The following is a 17,810-nucleotide window of genomic DNA, read 5'->3' as shown; positions in this document are numbered from 1 at the left end:
GCATTGATGTCTTCATTATTGTTGTTCCATAAAGATGTTGAGGTTTGGGCGTACACGATTAAATCATTTTTGCCAATTACGGGCTGTCAGCTCCTCGCCCCATGACAGTCATTTTTATACAGTCCCTTATTTGTCTCTTTATAGAAAACGGAATGACTTTATTACAACTCTATCATGTATTTATGGAAACAACCTGTGACATTTTCATAAAAGTAAATGTCAGGGATGCTGCGCAGTGTTGTATATATTTTGATAACAAAAAGGAGCAACTTAATGAAAGCTTTTACATTTGGTTCGTCTGATACACCCCACGTAGACAGCCATGTGAAAGAAAGCCATTAGACAGCGTTTCATCCATGTTGATCCGCCTGGCATCAAATTCTCAATACGAAACAACAATAACCAAAGAAAGGGGGAGTCAAATCTCAAATACCTGAGACAGTTTTTTCATATTTTTCGGCAAATGCCAAAAGGACCAAAACCAACACTGCGTTATTCTTTCTTACGGTATATTTTGAAAGTGGGATCGAGTCAAAAGAAACTGCAGTGTCCACGTTTATCATAATGAAGAAACGTGTCACCCAGTGCAACAGTGTGGCTCACTGGTGTGTTTTTTTTTTATCATTTGTAGACACGGAGCTCTACGGCACAGAGGACGGACACACGCCAGGGTTTGGCAACACGGACACAACTTGATAATTGGTTGTGGTGTTGCAGCGGGATTTGTTAGCTGTAAGATAAATACCGTCACACCTTAGTGAGATCCACTTACAGAAACCCCGATGCAAAGAAGAGCTGCACGCACTCTTCGGCTGACAAATGATCTGCGGAAGTGCAGAGCAGAAACACCAAAGCCTCAGCTAGTTAGCGCCCAGGATGTGAAAATCAATTAAACGAAAGAACGATTTCCCACTTTTTTTCCTGGGGGTTGAGAAAACAGTTTTGTTGTTGGGGAAAGCTGCGATTTTACATTAATCACCTGCTTTTTAAGTTTGTGAAACACCCACTTGGTTGTTTTGCTTGTTTTGCTTGATTTTTTGTCATACTACACCTCCCACAATCCTTGACAGAATATTTCAACATGCAAACCAGTGAAATCCATTTACCCATGTCCTGTGATTTCAGACATCAATCATCCATGGCATGGGTAAAATAAGAATGAGTGCTTCTTTGAGATGAAGTTTTCCTCCAGCGGTAGCAAAATGCGATTTTTAAATTATACATTTTACAGTTCGACAGCCCCCGGGTCCAGTTTCTTAATGGGCTTTAGACTGAGATTTGATTGGGTCCTGTAGTGCCTCGACGCCATCGAAGACCTGAAAGGCTCCGCAGAGCAGAGCACCCAGAGAGCAGGGATATGAATAGAAAGGTATTGAAGCAGGTATTGAGGTCCCAAAGAGACGTGTGTGGGTGTGTGTGTGTTTGTGTGTGTGTGTGTGTGTGTGTGTGTGTGTGTGTGTGTTCTTTTCAGGTCTTAAGAGCTCTTGTCCCCCGAGCAGTAAAACCCTCCACAACCCTGCCGGTCATTTCATCTACCTCCAAATGTCACAGTGTCACAGACCTTTGTTGAGATCAGCAAGCAGTGTGTGTGTGTGTGTGTGTGTGTGTGTGTGTGTGTGTGTGTGTGTGTGTGTGTGTGTGTACTGTAGGCTACATGAGATTGACCTGAGAGACAAGGTACAAAAAAAAAAACAGAGAGAAAATAAAGAAAAAGGAGTACAAAAAAACATTCTAAATTGGTAACTTTATTGCCCGCTGTGGCGGCGGTGCCTCAGCTTTGCGCCATCGCTGTAAAACCATCAGCCCGGGGAAGATGGCCGCCATTAGACGAGAAGCCACATCTTGTCCTTCTTCTCCTGTAATTAATTAAAAGAACAAGAATTCAATGGAGGCTCTCGAAGCAGCTCGGAGCGGACAAAACCGATAATGGAGAAGTATTACAAACATCATAGAAAGTCCACATCCTCGATACGTTTCAGACAAGCGAGTGATTTTTTTTTTTTTGATGTTCCCTTTTTTCTCCTCCAGGACAATAATGAGGTGGGAAAGCCACGCCGGTCGGTGTGTGGCGCCGGGCCGTTTACCCGCCATTAAAGATTAATAGAAATAGAAGAGCGGCAGAGGGGTCAGCGAGGCTGAGGCCAGCGATATTAACAGGAAATAGGATGGAGCAGAGGCGCTGTAGGCGGGCTACAGCTAAACAAGCCATTATCAGTCATTTACAGGATATTTGTCATTCACAACACAACCAGCCCCCACAAATAAGTGTTGTGATGTTTGACTTAAATAACAGAACAACTGCTGAACATGAAAACAGTTACCCCGCTGCTTTATTCATTCACTCATTTGCACTTTGCCTTCCTTCCTTTGTCCTTTCCTCAACTTCACCTTTTTTTCTTCTCATGGTGTCTTGTTTCCTTTTATTCCCACTTATCTTTTCTTTTCTCTCCTGTCTTCTGCTTTCCTTACTCCATTTCTTCCCTTTTGTTTCTTCTCCTCTTTTCTTATTTCCTTCCCCTTTTCTTGTCTTTCTCTCCCCTCTGCTTTCTTCCTTTTTCTCCTTTTATCTCCTCTTCTGTTCTTTTAGTTCTTTTTCCTCCCTTTTCCCTTTCCCTTAACCCTTCCTTCCTTCCTTTCCTGTTTCTTTCCTTTCATTTTTTCCTTTCCTTTCTTACACTTTCATTTCAGCAACTTTTTTTTACCTTACCTCACCTTTTTTCACTTTCCTCTGCTCTCCTCTTCCTTATCCTGCAGAGATCCAACTTTATTGGCAGTGCTTTAGAGAACCAATACGAGGAGATTACGCGAGTGTCCTTTTACTCTTCTGTTATTAAAGCAGCCGCTCTGTCACAACTTTCTGCTCAGCTCTGTGTGTGTGTGTGTGTGTGTGTGTGTGTGTGTGTGTGTATGTCTTAAATCTCTCTCCACGCTCGAGCCTAGCTTATAGCAGAGCTGCATCCACAGTGAAGAAGCCACCGTGAGAATTGTGTGATAGTGTTATCGGTGCGTTATTACCAGCCCCCAGGCTGTATGTTGTTTCCTGTTTGCAGCAACACAACCCAAAGTGCCTTAACGTCCCTCGATGTTTACCATGTTTACCATGTTTATGTGATGAAGCAGTACGGTCATGAATCACAAAGTGACTCATAGACACATTTAAATTGTCTGCATAATGTGTTATAATGTGTTATAATGTAATTAGCCTTAAGTGAGCATTTGTAGCGCCCTCTCTTTACATATGTGATCCCTAAAGTACAATGAAGATATGTATTATTATTATATGTTATTACATTGCATTTGTTCCTCAGACTGTTCCATATGGATTGACTGTTGGTTTATGAACTAGATGATGGTGCGTCGACGTGCCAGAATGTTTGGCTTGTTGTTTATTACTGTGTCTGAATAATTCCATGAGGGATGAGTCGTGCAAATGACCAGACACGAAAATGAAATGTTCATTCATTCATTTAATAATGCAATCTTTTTTCATAGGCGGATTCAGCTCCTGACTTTCCTGTTGAATCCCGCAGTAAAGAGCAGATAAATCCTTCTTTTTTTAAAAAAATCAAGCAGCACTTTTGACTTGGAACAGTGCGACGCGCTGTGGAAGACTAGTGATTTTGTTGTTGTACGTTCACGTTCTTGACAACAAGTCACAGTCTACCTCAGCGAGTCACGCCCACACTTCCGTCCGGCCCCTCTTTGTATTTTGTTTTTGACCTCCAGCGTTCATATGGCTACAATTACAATCAGCTCCTCTGGATCTCCACTTGCTCCTGGAAGCTAAATATGCTCACAAACGGTCTGAACCCAAAAACATTTAGAGGCTGTACCAGAATAAATGCCAGCTGAAGATCTAAGAAAAAAAAAATGGGTTTGATATGATTACATTTTTTTTAATAGTGCAACCCACCTTTCCCTTTTAATCTTGACCCTTGACCCCTAAAGTTCTTGTGCATGGCCCTGCAGGTGGAACCCTCAAATAAGCGTCTCTTGGACATCATGTTCTTGTAAAGGTAAGTACTGTAAACCATTTACCAGTATACTGTAGCTTCTGAATACATTTCTTTGTATCTATATGTTATTGTGTAAAGACAATATATGTGCAAAACTGCACTTTAGAAAAAATAAAAACAAATGTTAAGCTGAACAAGCTGTGCTGATGTGGATACGACAGAACTGCGAGGCAACAACGCGGCACATCCGTCTGACCCAATGGAGGAAAAAAAACAAAAAAAAAGGAATCCAGTCTCTGTCTTTGCTGACACTTCTTTTGCATTTGACTTGTAACTGTATACATTTTCAACTGCACCTGAAATAAACTGAGAGCCTGTGACCGGATCGTGTGAGCTGATTAATGTTCCGCGCTCTGCATATTCCACCCCATTGTACATGTCAGCCAGACTCCAACTGTGGCAATCAATTCAATCAGCAGCGCTTATGAACCCATTACAATCTAGCTGAGAGCAGGCGGGTGCTGCATCCTTCAGCTGGCCTCAGAGTAATTACTATTTAGTCAAGCCAAAAAGGATAGAGGGATGAAAGGATGGAAGGATGGATGGAAGGATGGATGGGTAGACTAATAAAACACGTCCCTAATGACTCGCATGTGACCATGAATATGCATCACAGCGATTGGGCAATAAGAGTGGGTGTTGCGTTATTTACACCCCCCCTCTGAGAACGCTGTTGCACGTTGCCACGGTGACTAACGTGTACCATAGCAACCACGCTGAACGTTCCAATCCCGATTCTGGAAGGCCAGAGGTCTCGCAGCGCCGCGAGGATGTCTACGGGCCTCGAGGGCGTATTATGTGATGTAGGAAACTCATTGGCCACAACACTGACAGAGGCGGCCCACCGCTCTCACCTCGAGCATGATTACAGCTTGGCTCTCAACAACGCTGGCAGTGAAATTTTCAAGCGAGCGTTTGAACCACTGACTTCTGGACAAACGGCGGGTATTTCTGTGTCACTCGACTGGGAGTTGTGGTGCCGGTGTTAGGGGCCGTTTTTTTAACCTCTCCACATCCAGTATTGAGCCTTTTATTTCCCCATCAAGGTGCTATGTGTAAGATCTGGACAGAATTCGAGTTTAAAACATCAAAGAAATGAACTGACATTATCAACAGAATGTAAGGAGGTCACAGAGTTGACGTTTCGTCAGACACACCATATCTAGTGAAATGAGTATGCTAACCGGCTAGCCCTGGGCTCGTCTTGCCTGGTAACCACTTGTACTTTGAGAGGCAATAGTGTGTCACTGTAGCGTCCGGTCTGTTCTTCGGTCCAACATGAGAAGACGAAGAAGTAGAGCTGAACCGAGGGTTTGTCAATCACGTTGAACCTACAGGGTCTGTGTACGTTTGATTGGAGCTGTAGTCTCAAAACGAAAGTCTTTTCTGCCATTTTGGATTAAATCCCATAAAGAAACTACGAAACGTACACAGACCATACAGCCCCCAGTTAGTGGTGTTAGGCAAGCTACTTGGTCTAGTGCTGAGCTGCTAGTTAACCTACATTAAATGAGAGAAAGAGAAATGTAGCAAGCTAAGCTACAGCAATATGGCAAAAGTAGTTTAACTACATAGAAGCAATTTTTTTTTTTTTACATTGAACCAACTTCATTCCAATTTAATGCTATTGATACAAATAATGTAATATAATAATAATAATAATAATAATATATATACCTAACTTTTAATACTTTAATATTATAATTAATAATAAAATATAAATTCTAAACAATACTTCTCACTTAATTTATTACCTCAGTAAATATTGTAAACATGAGTTTATGGTCTCAATCGTTTGTTTTAAGTCTTTAATACAGAATGATGTTAATTTAGTAAATTATGGTCCATTTAGAGTCAAATAGACCATAAAGCAGGGGATGCTTTAGGGCGGGGCTACCTTGTGATTGACAGGTTGCTACCACTACCAGAGCCGTTTACGCCGTCTCTACGTCACTCCTCCACAGTGCAAAAATGGTCACCTCTGCTCACTGGTCGCTAAAAGACAAGATGGCGGCGGTTGAAACACCGAACTCAAGGCTTCAAAACTCCATTCCCTAATGCAATGGGTGACATCATGACGACTACGTCCACTTTGGTTGAATTCTGAGTATTGCACATTGCACCTTTAAGTAGTTTCAAGGTTGGAAAAAATCTCATTCACACAGTCTGACGTGTCTTTTCACAATCATATATTTCATGTATGAGCTTGTTCCAAGTCGTCATTAGATGCTATGTAGATGATTTGCATCATCTTATACTAATTTCCACCAAATTCTGAACATGAAAACTGCAGACAAATGTTGTTCACATTGTGGCTGCAGGCCAGTGTGGTGGAAGAGATTGAAAGAACCTCAGCAAATTGCACTTGTTTACATGTTTCTACTCCATTCTATTTACAAGGGATACAAGGACACACAGCCCTGTACACCGACGAGCACATTCACCCACTCCTCTCCTCGTTAACCAGCCTTGATCACAAACAGCCTATGGTCCAGTGAAAAAAACATTTAATTACTGTATTGATTTCTTGCAGATTGATGTCGATGAATGACACTTATTGTATCCATTTTAATGTGGATCTCATTGATTTTACTCATAAAGAAAGGAACTATGTGAATAGCATTGCCCATATTGCAAGTGAGGGGGGTACAGACAATACAGATAGCTTTTTTTTTTTCATCAAATGCCACCATGAGTTATTTGATGATGACAAAATAATTGTTTTCTCTTTTAAAACGGAGCTCGGTTTGGTATTGATGCCTAGTTAAATATTTGAAGATCCCTCTAGCTTCAGAAGAGACAGACTGCTGGCATGTGTTATAATAAACATGGATTAAGTTGTCAAAGCTGGAACAGCACCTCCTTTTCAGGATGGAAAGCCAAGACAAATAAGCAACAGTTTATTTGGAGAGCAGCAGCAGTGCTGCTCTTAGTAACAGCGTTTTATTTCAGAGCAAATTGTTTTTAAAACTGAAATACTGCTTGACAGGGGTTGCCTTTTTTTTTTTTTTAATAAAGGCATTTTTAGCATTAAGAGTCAATAAAAATATTAGCCATGGGGTTTAAGCTGTAGGGATATATCTAGATATAGTTATCGATGTACAGATTTATACAGAACAACAGCTTTCTGGTAAAAATCCACTTTTTCCTTGTACAATCATGACTGTGCTTAGTTTTGATATTGTTTTTTACTGCAGCTCTGAGCCTCCTGCTGTACCACAATTACATCACATACTTGACAGACAACCTACTTTAGCTGGAAATACACTGACATCAGATTGACCAACAAGTCCAATGACAAATCCTCGTCCTACCCGCTCGAATCCGACGCCCATATCGGTAGGACAACATTGTTTGTACATGCCTTCCAAAACGGTTACAAATCACTGTTAAAATATCATACATTTTATGACTTCACAACGGTCAAGGTTTGCTTAGGCACAAAAACAACGTGGTTAGCATTCCGTCAGCAACGTCATCAGCTGTATTGTAGGAGAGCAATTTGGACAACGGCCATGAGCTAGCCATCACAAGCACTAAAAGCACGTGCGGCCGGCTCGGCTATGTAAACAAAGCAAGGAGAAGCTCGGATAACAACATCCACAGAGGTAAAGCGACTTGATTCTCTGCTCAGGTATCACTCCCCTATATAATAGTTGTTTGCTGCTATATTAATGCTCTGAATCCCATGTAGGGCACCTTTAAATTCTAGAGTCTTCTACAGGCTTTGTCACTTTTAACATAAACATATGTCGTTTTGGGGCACTTGCTGAAACAACTGATGCTATTGTTCTTCTTGGGAGGACAGTATTGATTGACAGCATGTGGTGTCCCACAGGGCTCCGTTTTTGGTCCTTTGTATTTCTTATTTTATCGGCATCACTGCTGCATTTCCTTTAATGTACACGTCATACTCTTTTTTTTATCCTTTTCTGATTCCCCCCCCCCCTCTACAGCTTAAGCTGAACAACATGCATCTCAACCTCGGAATCCATCGGCTTTCGATTTTACGGTGACTTAGGCCAAATCCCAATGTCCCCCCTTACGGACTCATGGACTTTGAGGCGCGCTCCCGCGAAGTCCGTGAGGGTTTAGGGATGTCCCACTGTCAAATCGTCAAGTGTTTGAGTGTTCTCTTGCAGACATTTTGAGCCCTTTATGAACCCTTTCCTTAAGTCAGCATGGTACGCTGTCTTAGCCTAAGGGAATTACCCACAAGTCATAGCAACATGGCGTTAAACACAGGGTAACCAGTGGAGGCATGGAGACGTAAAAAAAAAAAGGTAAACAAAGAGGACAGCGTTCAGCCTGTCTTATTATATTTACACAGAAACATTAAGGGTTAAAGATGGAACAAAACATTTAATTGAAATAAGAGGATATTTATTTATTTATCCATCACATATTTGATTTTGTCATTGAAGATGTTTTGACAAAAACAGGAGGAAAGAGCCTGAAGACGTTCAAATCAGGGAGTACAAAGTATAAAATAAATACCCACAATTATACATCTTATTTTTTGTCATTTTCATGGTAATGTGATATGTTGCAGCAAAGTGCTGTCATATTTACACCATTTCGAGCCCTTGCAGCCTCTCACACTCAACCACTTACCAGGTGACGTCAATTAAGTCCTTGAGGGTTCAGGGCTTAGGGTTTAGGGAGGACATTGGGATTTGGCCTTAGCCTCTGGGGCCGAAGGCCAATAGTTTGGGGGTTCTGGTGAAGCCAGCTGATATCCCGACCCCGACCATGACTTCCTGTTGCCTACGCCGTTTATAGTTTACAGTCCGATTAGCCACTTGAAACGCGAGAATGTAGGAGTTGTGAGAGTTGTTAGACGACGTCTACAAAAGCTAATAAAAAGCTAAATCGTTGTCCGGTGACAGCCTACAGCATTTCGACCATTGTCTTCTGCCTTTTTTGCACTTCTCACGGACTGGTTATGAGCATTCAGCCAAAGCGTGCTCGACTGTGATTGGTCAATAAAAAAAAACTAGCCTAACTAGAACTTCTGATACCAAAATCTTGTCCTGTTAAATTTTGCGTTCATATGCCAATATCTGTTATACCTGTAATATCAGTTAATAGAGATTACCAACTGCTCTAATCTAATTATAATGAAACAAGTGGATACGGGTTGAGAATTTTCACAGATAAACTCATGGTAGTCATGACTGATAGGGTGGAAAAAAACAAATTCACTTTGTGCAGTGAGGCGACAGTCTCTAGCTATCATCTGAAGTGTGATTAACTTTTATAGGTGGATTTTCCCTAACCTCACATTCTGCAGACTTTCAACAGAGAGCTTCTGTATTTGCCTTCAACCTCTGCAAGCTCAATGTTTCCCTGAAGAAATTTGTCAAATTATGTTTTATAAGCTGCACGTCTCAGCTTTCGGAAAAGTTTGTTACTAAATATTCTATTTGTTTCCAACTAAAGATTGATATGAAAACTGTATTTTCACTTACAGACTTATAATTAACAAAGAAGTCCTTACCTTTACACCTTCCAAATATAAATTCCACTTTTCAGATTAGTGTTTTTGGAATACTGGGAATTACACAACAACTCAATGTTTAATATTAATGTGCAATGATTCCTCTTGATCAAAAATTTGGTTTGAAAGTTGTATAACAAAATGTGAAACATGAATAGAGTAAAATGAAAAACAGAGCTCATTCTCATGCGAGGATGCCTCTCAGTGCAATGGTGGTTATGTATTCCCCAACCTCCTTCTGCCCTCTGCTGTCCAATGACTATATAACATAAACCCACTACACATGAGCAATAATAGATGACATACAGTAGAATGCATGATGCACCAGTGCTGTGAACACGGGTGCCTTTGGTGGAATCATAAAACCAAATGTCTGCTGTTTTGTTGCACTACAACAGGCAGACTCTTTGAACACACAGTAAACATTGTATTATACTCTAAGTGTAACACGTCAAGTCTTAATGTATACCTATGGGCCTACAATACGATTCAAATTTAGTCTGCATTTATCTCGATGCTTTTACTTTGGAAAATGTTCCATTTTGTGTCATAAAAACTATTCATTGTGGTCAATTGATGGATATTAAATAAAACATATCAAGATTAACAATTAGCTTGATGATGAATGAATGAAGACTGCAGGGGATTGATAACATGAGCTGATAGAGAGAGTTTACTGAAAGCAGTAACATTCATTGAAGTTCACTTGAAACAAGTAATTTTTCCAGTTCAAAGTCATGCTTTGACATTTTACATTTACAAACAGTGTTTTCTGCTCGTGTCTTATATAGTGAGTGCTGTGAGTTGCTTGTGAGCGGTTGAAGCTTGCTTGCACATCTGTACAAGGGCAGTAATGGGAGATGTATAAAATAATGGACAGTTTACATTCTGCAATCTTGTTTGCACATCTGTCGACTCTATAGGAGGGAAAAAACACACCAAATAAAAACAGTAGCTCAATTATATGCTTATGGATGTATTTTAATAAAAATAATTCTGTCAAAATTAAACAGAATACAATATTTCTTTTTTTAACATGTTTCCAGTACATAGGTTTTTTGTTTTTTTTTCAATTATCATTTTTACTTTTTTTTTTATATCGTTTTAAAAGTCATGCTAAGTAGAGGGTAACTCATTTCACAATTTTTTTTGTTTTGTTTTTTGCTAAAACTCAAAAGTCAAAATATGAAATTAAAATTATGATAGAAGTCAATTGTGCACAGCTCGTCCGCAATGCCTAAATCCATTCCTCCGGCGTCTCCAGAAGAAGTCCATGTGGCTCCAAGAGGCCCATTTCCAAAACTGCTCACATCCCTCCTTTCCTTAAAACAATCACTGATCACATCAGTGGCTATGTCTATGCAGGGATAAGAGGAAAGGGTGCGTGGTAACAGTGCTGAGACGCAGCCCAGGCTCAAACACAAAGGACAGCTGGGAGACTTGTTCCCTACAGGTATGCAACAGAGGTTGTTCTTCCTCGTACGTGTGTGTACGTGTGTGTACGTGTGTGTGTGTAACAGAAGTCCTTTACAGCTGTAGAAGCAGATGTCGCTGAGTGTGTGCTGTATGTGTGGTTATTATAGAATAGTTCCTATTATAGCAGAAGGTCTTTATAAAAACCAGCTTGGTAAAAAGTGTGAACATACCCTGTAGTAAACCCCACATATTATTCCATATTTCTCTACATCAGACTTATAAATGGAAATATACACTTCAGGGTGGATCCTCTCGACATTTGCCAGGTCATAACAAAGCACCCGAAAGTGACAGCTTGCCACTAGTCAGACAACAGTAAGTCAGTGCTATTTGGTAGAAAATAAGTCTGGTGTAAAAACAAAAGAGTTACAATGTTTCACATAAAGCTAAGGGATGGAACAAAACAAGTTGTTGTAATCAACATCCAATTATTGTATTGGAAATAGGGTGTGGAGTCCGATTTTTGATTTTGCAATTAACAATCATCTGATTAGATACAGAGACAGAAAGCTGATGATGATGATGATGATGATGATGATGATGATAGAGGGTCAAAATAAATAATTCAATATTCAACTCAAATATGAAATAAATAAAACAAGATATTATGAACTAAATAACCTAATGAACAGATAGAAAAGAGCCAATAACCTGTGAAACAATTCAATAAATTATCAAAACCCAACTCAGGCCCAACGGGAGGCAGCTAGCCTCCCGTTGGGCTAGCCAGAGTGATGTGCCTTTCTCTGAGGAACAGTGCCTAAGTAACTCTGAATTAACCAGCTAATGTTAGCCGCTAACACTAGCTCTTTGCTTTGGTGCTGCGTAATAAAATCCAAGCCCACAAGCCGACCTAGCTAGTTAGTTGGCTAGGTAGGTAGCACATGTTATGTAGCCTTGTTAAGCTAAGTAAAAATAAAGCTTGTTTACTGCGCAGTTCGTTTATGAGCAGCAGCAACTAGTTGGTTGATTCAAAATTACTAACTAGCTAGTTGGTTAGCTACTAGCTGGTAAGTTCTCTACTGGCCAATAGGAGCTAGCTGGCTACATTTTGGTAGCAGTTGTTCAGCCTGCGAGGAGAAGCTGGAGACTTGATCGAAAGGTGAACAGGGTGGGCACTGGTGAAAACAGACATTTGAAAGAGGGCATTTTGAATAGACCAGCATGTGGAATTGAATTATTTCACAATGAATTGCTTCAATTCTTTTTTGTGACTCCATTCATATATTTATTTCATAATGTCTTATTTATTCACTCAATATCAAACAATTTGGGGCTCCATACGCTGACAGCGAGCAGCAGTTGACAAAAGAGGCTGTAGCTGTAATTTCATGCTGTTGGAGGCCTAGAAGTGATAATTGGATGGTTTTCTGCCATTGACTGGACTCTAAATCAGGAGCAATGTGGTTAAATCTCACGGCGGCCAGCAGCGAACCTGATCAATAGAAAGATGGGGGGTTTTTCCATCTTTTTTTGGGACATACTGAGAGGCACTCTGGGACAAACTTGTGAATTGTGGCTACATAAGTAAACTTGACTGTGTCCTCTTGTCCAATAATAGAAAGGACATAGACAAGTCAAGTTTATGGTTGTTAGAGAATAAGAGGGGTCTGAGTGGGGGAGGAAACAACACCTTCCAACAAACACAAGTGGTTTTAACAACCTTTAAAAGGGGTTTGGCATCAAACGCCAAAAATGAAAGACTGTGACTTAATTATCACATTCACAATTATCACCATAAAATAAAAATAAAAAACATTCTCCCTCTGCAAATGATTTCATCGGTTTGTTTGAAATTTTAATTGCGACAGCAAATGCACAGAGCAGGTCAGGCTGTGGGCAACAAAAAAACAGATCGCAATAATGAAATCCTTAACTTTTAGCCGTCCACACACTGTGCTCGTTTGTCCGCCTTTGATACAGATTTTCTTTACGCTGGCAAACCGTGATAACAGGTGTTGTAGCTGCAGCTGGCGCTGAGCTCTGCCACCTGCAATGACGTCACTGATTGGTCGATGTTGGGGTCGTTATAGTAAAACTAAGGTTCCAGCACTTCTTATTTTCCAATTTAAAAAGGGACAGTTCATCCCTAAATCGGAAAACACATTTTTTTTTTTCATGTTACCTGTAGTGCTATTTATCAGTCTAGGTTGTTTTGGTGTGTGAGTTGTAGAGTGTTGGCGATATCTGCGGTAGAGATGTCTGCCCTCTTTCCAATATAATGAGACTACATGGCACTCGGCTTGAGTTGCTCAAAGCGGGGAAAAAATACATTCGAAAAAACTCAAAAGCAAAGTCTCTTTCCAGAAATCCTGACCCAGTTACTTAAGATAATGTACAGACCTTGTTGTGAGCCGTAGGAACTATTTACTTTTAACCAACGTCGTAGAGGAGAGGCTCGTGGTCGAGACATAAACATTAATGGCCTCCTCTCCAACAATCAGCAACTCAAATCAAAACAATCTAGATTGATAAACAGCACATAGAGGAAATATGTATTTTTTATTTTCAGGTGAACCTTTCCTTCAATCCCTTGTCATCAACCTATCCCCCTGGTTACTGGCAGTGTTCTCCACTACAGAGGCCTTGTGTCTAACCTGTTAGCACAAAGCATTTTACTGCCTTAAGCATTCCAATTCTGTGACACTGAAAGATGCATTTTTAATTCCAACTTTCTGGAATAATTTAGGGACCCAGTTTTGTCTCACATACGTCCATTTTCTATTTTAGATCAGCAGCAGTGTTTACTACAGTACGGAATCAGCCTTGACTGGAGCTACTGCTCTGCCCCACACGTTTTTGTCCATGCTGAGCACTCGTTTGGTCGCCCCGGTTGAATTTATTTCAAGACATGAATGCACTTCCAAGTATTTTAGGAGGATAAAGGAGTCTTTCTGTCTTCTGCATCTTATCAAAGACGATGTGAATATGCCTCAGGGTTTGTAAAGTTGACCTACAGCGGTGGGGGTCACCGTGGTAGCCCGATGCGGGTATTGCGGTCTGTGATATGGTGAACAACAACAACGTGAGTAAAATACTGATCGCAGGGAATCAAATCCACCCAAAAAAAGGGATTCACAATTTGTTTTGTCCAGGATGAGCACAACAAACTGACAAAAAAAAACAAACAAAAAAAACTATAAAAAATGGCTAGATAAACAGAATAATAATTAATCATCTTTAAATAGTGTCACACATGTCTTTATTTGATAATACTAAATTAAAAAGGAAGCTTTCTTCTCTGCCGCTCTCCTCTGCTCGTCTGTCTGTGCCGCTGGCTCGGTCTGACGGATAGCCAAACACACCAATCACACGCATGCTCTTTCCTCCGTCGCCATGACAACTACCTGCTGGACATGCCTTCTCTCAGTGCTACTTAACATTAACCTGTGGAGAGACGGGTAAGCATCTAAGCAAGGTAATGAATGAATGTAGCATGATTAAAACAGCTCGTTTTCATACTCCTGCACAGCACAGATGCGGTGTTTTGGTATTTTCATTAACAAGTAATTGTAGTTCCTTTTACTTCATTTGCTGTATGACCTGTGTATAATATGTCAACCAAATGTTTTTCATTTTATCATGCGTGTAATTCACTGAAGGAAAATAATGGACGGAGACTGAGGTGGTTTATGCTGCGACGCTATACTTTTCTCTGCGATATGGCATTTCAATACGGGATGCCAAATGTCACATGTCATAGGTCCTTTAAAAACAACAACAGGACACTTTGGTGTATTTCAACCTGGATCGTATTCTCATAATTGTGTCCACTGTCGTTAAACCTCTGCTGTAGAGATTCAGGTAACGTGAACCTGGAAAAACTATTTGTATCAGAGAAAGCACCACAAGCCTCCCAAAGCTTTGGAAATATACGCACCTTTTGTGTAAATCTTTTCTAACATTTGTCCCCAGGTCTGAACGAAAATAAACACAGTAATTAGCTTTTTTTAGCTAAACACATGGAGCCACTTCTTGGCTAACCAAGCCATCTGCCCACCGGTTTGTTTCCATGTGGCAAGGCTGTGTGTGTTGCTGTGAACACATGCTAGAGAAATAGCAAAAACTGGGAGAAAAACCTGTGGGTCACCTGTCTGCAACCTAAGCAACAGCAAATAACACCTACAAAGCAATCCGATATCTGTTATTCTAGTGTTTAAGTAAAATCATACGCAGCAATAAGTAACAAGTGCTGGTTATTACTGCAGATGAACGGCTAGCTTGGTTAGCCGGAAAGTTGAAATAGCTAATAGCTAATCCAGGGCGCTAATTTCTTAGTTTATGTTCAGTTGTACTGAAAAGATTTATTTAAAACTTAAATGTCTAACTGGGAAAGTCTTAGGAGGCTTGCACTACTCACCATGAAATTATTATTCTTTTGTTATTTTGTCCACATTTCTGAATCTCCACAGCAGGGGGGTGGGGGGGTGGGGAGAGCAAAGTTAGCATGTCTGAATCAGCACAATGTGAGAGAAAGATCTCGGCTGAAATACGATGGAATTCATAAGCACCGATTCAGAGCTGTGATTCAACTGTGAGATAAAAAAAAGATTTGAGTCGGACACAAGTGTTGTCCGTGACGGTGGTATTAATACCTTACATTACATAAACTTACTCACCGGGACCTGGGCTAGTGCAAAAAGTTGTCTACTCTGGCGAAGGAGCAGGAACCGGACCGGACCCGGGCCATGAGCTGAACACACTCTGTGGCCTGGCCCAGCGCCAACATCAGCGGAGGCTGCTTGGGCAGATTTTGGGACTCTGGAGCGGGAAAAAAAACACACAGTCCGGCGAGGGAGCAACACGTGAGCCACAATGTCTGCGCGATGGGTGTGAGCGACTCACACCCCATTACAGTGAAAACAAAAAGTGCAGTTGTAGTTTGAATGTATGTGTGTCAGTGTGTGTTGGTGTTTACTCTTTACCCAGTATGGCGCTGTTGAGTGCAGAGCAGAGTGATTCTCTCTGGGTGGGGTCTAACTGCTGGCCAACGGGGCAGTTCCATGGGTCCGAGTACGCCAGCAGGCTGAATGCGTCCTACACAGACAGACAGCATATGAATACATTCTTCATCTTTAATGCGCGATAAAATAATTGTCGTTAATTAATTAATGCGTTAACGCGTTAAGTTGCCCAGCACTAATATATATATATATATATATATATATATATATATATATATATATATATATATATATATATATATATATATATATATATATATATATATATATATATATATATATATATATATGGCTTTATTTATATATTTATGGCAATTGTAATATGATCTTTGGTCAAAATTTTTACGACACAAACTACCGTATAACTTGAGTCTCAGTCAAGCAACTTGACACCCCCACACTGACACCTTCACAACTTATCAGTGCTCACTTATTGCTAAATATGAATTATTGAGACATTACTGAGTACAAGACCATTTGGGTCTGTAGAGAAAAGACAGAAAGACTGCCAATCAACTCTGGACTCGTCTGTGTCACACTCGCCGAGTATCAACACCCAATCTAGCCGTTTTGTTCAGATTTTAGCCTCCTGCAGCTCACCGTTTTGCTTCCCTGGCTGCGCACAGATATCGTGTTTGAATCCCACGTGTGTCATGTACCATATGAAACCTAAACTGTATGCTTCCGGCCCAACACGGAGCAGAGAACTGGCGTTAATAAACAAGAAGTTAACATAATCATATATATGACGAGAAATAACTCCCCCCCCCCCCCCCCCCGGTGGTTGAACATTACTGAATGCAACAGTAGAAGAACACTGTAAAATAGCTCATTCAAAAATAAATGTCCTTCTTGGGCCAATTTTGTTGTGATAGAGGTTTTGCTATAATGCAATTAATGTACAATTCGTATATTAGAAAGCAGTCTGTTTCACAGACAACTACAGAACCTTTATCATTCCAATGCAATTTGTAATGTTTTTCCAGAGACTCTCTTGTTCTCTGTGTACACAGCCTGCAGTACAAAGTAATATGAGCCTCCTCTTGTGCACCAGAGAACCGAACCACCACCGGTTACAGTCGGGTCTTCTCTATCGCAGCACATCCTCAAACATTACTCAAATTCCTGACGCAGAATGCTGCAACCAGGATTTCTAACTGGTGCCAACAGGAAAAAAAAAGAAAAAACAAAACAGCTCATTTCTGCCGTCATTTTAACCTGCTGTAGCGCAGCTGTTCGTTGAAATCAAAAGTGTGTGCACGTGCAGTTGTGTGTGTGTGTGTGTGTGTGTGCGTACCTGTAACATCTTCTTGTGCGTGGCGTTCTTGCCATACTCGCGGCACAGCTGTTCATTGAGCGCCTGCAGCTCCCGTCCAAACTGGATCATCCTCTCTGTGGCTGCCTGGTTCCCTCCACACAGCTGTCTGCCATTACTACAACTCTCATCTGCTGGCAACAGACACAGACACACAGACACACAGACACACACACACAGTTAAAGAAGACCAAAAAAAAGCAAGAGGCGAGGTACACAACAAAGCACATAAAGATGAATCAAATGAAGGAAAGAATAGGTGAAACAGAAGAGGAAAAAAACTAAAACATCATGAAAGTTTCATGACATTGCTCATATGCTACATCCACAGTGTAGATCTGTCTGTGTGTGTGTGTGTGTGTGTGTGTTTACCTGTCACCCCATTGCCAATGCTGTTGTCATCAGGCTGAAGGATCTCTTCGTGTTTGTATGTGCCATTCATGATCCGTGCCGAGGAGCCCTCAACAACCCCGTTGGTATAATGCTCTGCTTCGATCTCCATCTCACTGTCACTACACACACACACACACACACACACA

At 40.8% G+C, this 17,810-nt stretch overlaps 1 protein-coding gene across 4 annotated transcripts in view; it reads right to left on the bottom strand.

Moving 5' to 3' along the window:
* Positions 1-1,777: 1,777 nt before the first annotated feature.
* The window catches only part of ranbp10 (RAN binding protein 10), a 42,056-nt gene continuing 26,023 nt past the window's right edge, over positions 1,778-17,810 (bottom strand). Inside the window, exons 11-15 of one of the 4 annotated variants that reach the window (XM_068731932.1) lie at positions 17,644-17,783; positions 17,254-17,405; positions 15,918-16,029; positions 15,612-15,753; positions 1,778-1,856 (exon numbers count right to left, since the gene is read on the bottom strand). In XM_068731932.1, coding sequence (XP_068588033.1) covers positions 15,623-15,753; positions 15,918-16,029; positions 17,254-17,405; positions 17,644-17,783 — 535 coding nt within the window. In that variant the 3' untranslated portion in view covers positions 1,778-1,856; positions 15,612-15,622. Of the gene's footprint in view, positions 1,857-10,472; positions 14,380-15,611; positions 15,754-15,917; positions 16,030-17,253; positions 17,406-17,643; positions 17,784-17,810 lie in introns of those variants that run through there. The other 3 variants (XM_068731931.1, XM_068731930.1, XM_068731933.1) reach the window with 3 other exon arrangements.

The sequence above is a fragment of the Cebidichthys violaceus genome, unplaced genomic scaffold, assembly GCF_023349555.1.
Source record: "Cebidichthys violaceus isolate CVI_PGR_0920_01 unplaced genomic scaffold, fCebVio1.0.p SCAF_55, whole genome shotgun sequence".
NCBI lineage: Eukaryota > Metazoa > Chordata > Actinopteri > Perciformes > Stichaeidae > Cebidichthys > Cebidichthys violaceus.
Note: the sequence above shows the minus strand (reverse complement) of the source record. Positions and strands in the feature narration are given on the sequence as shown.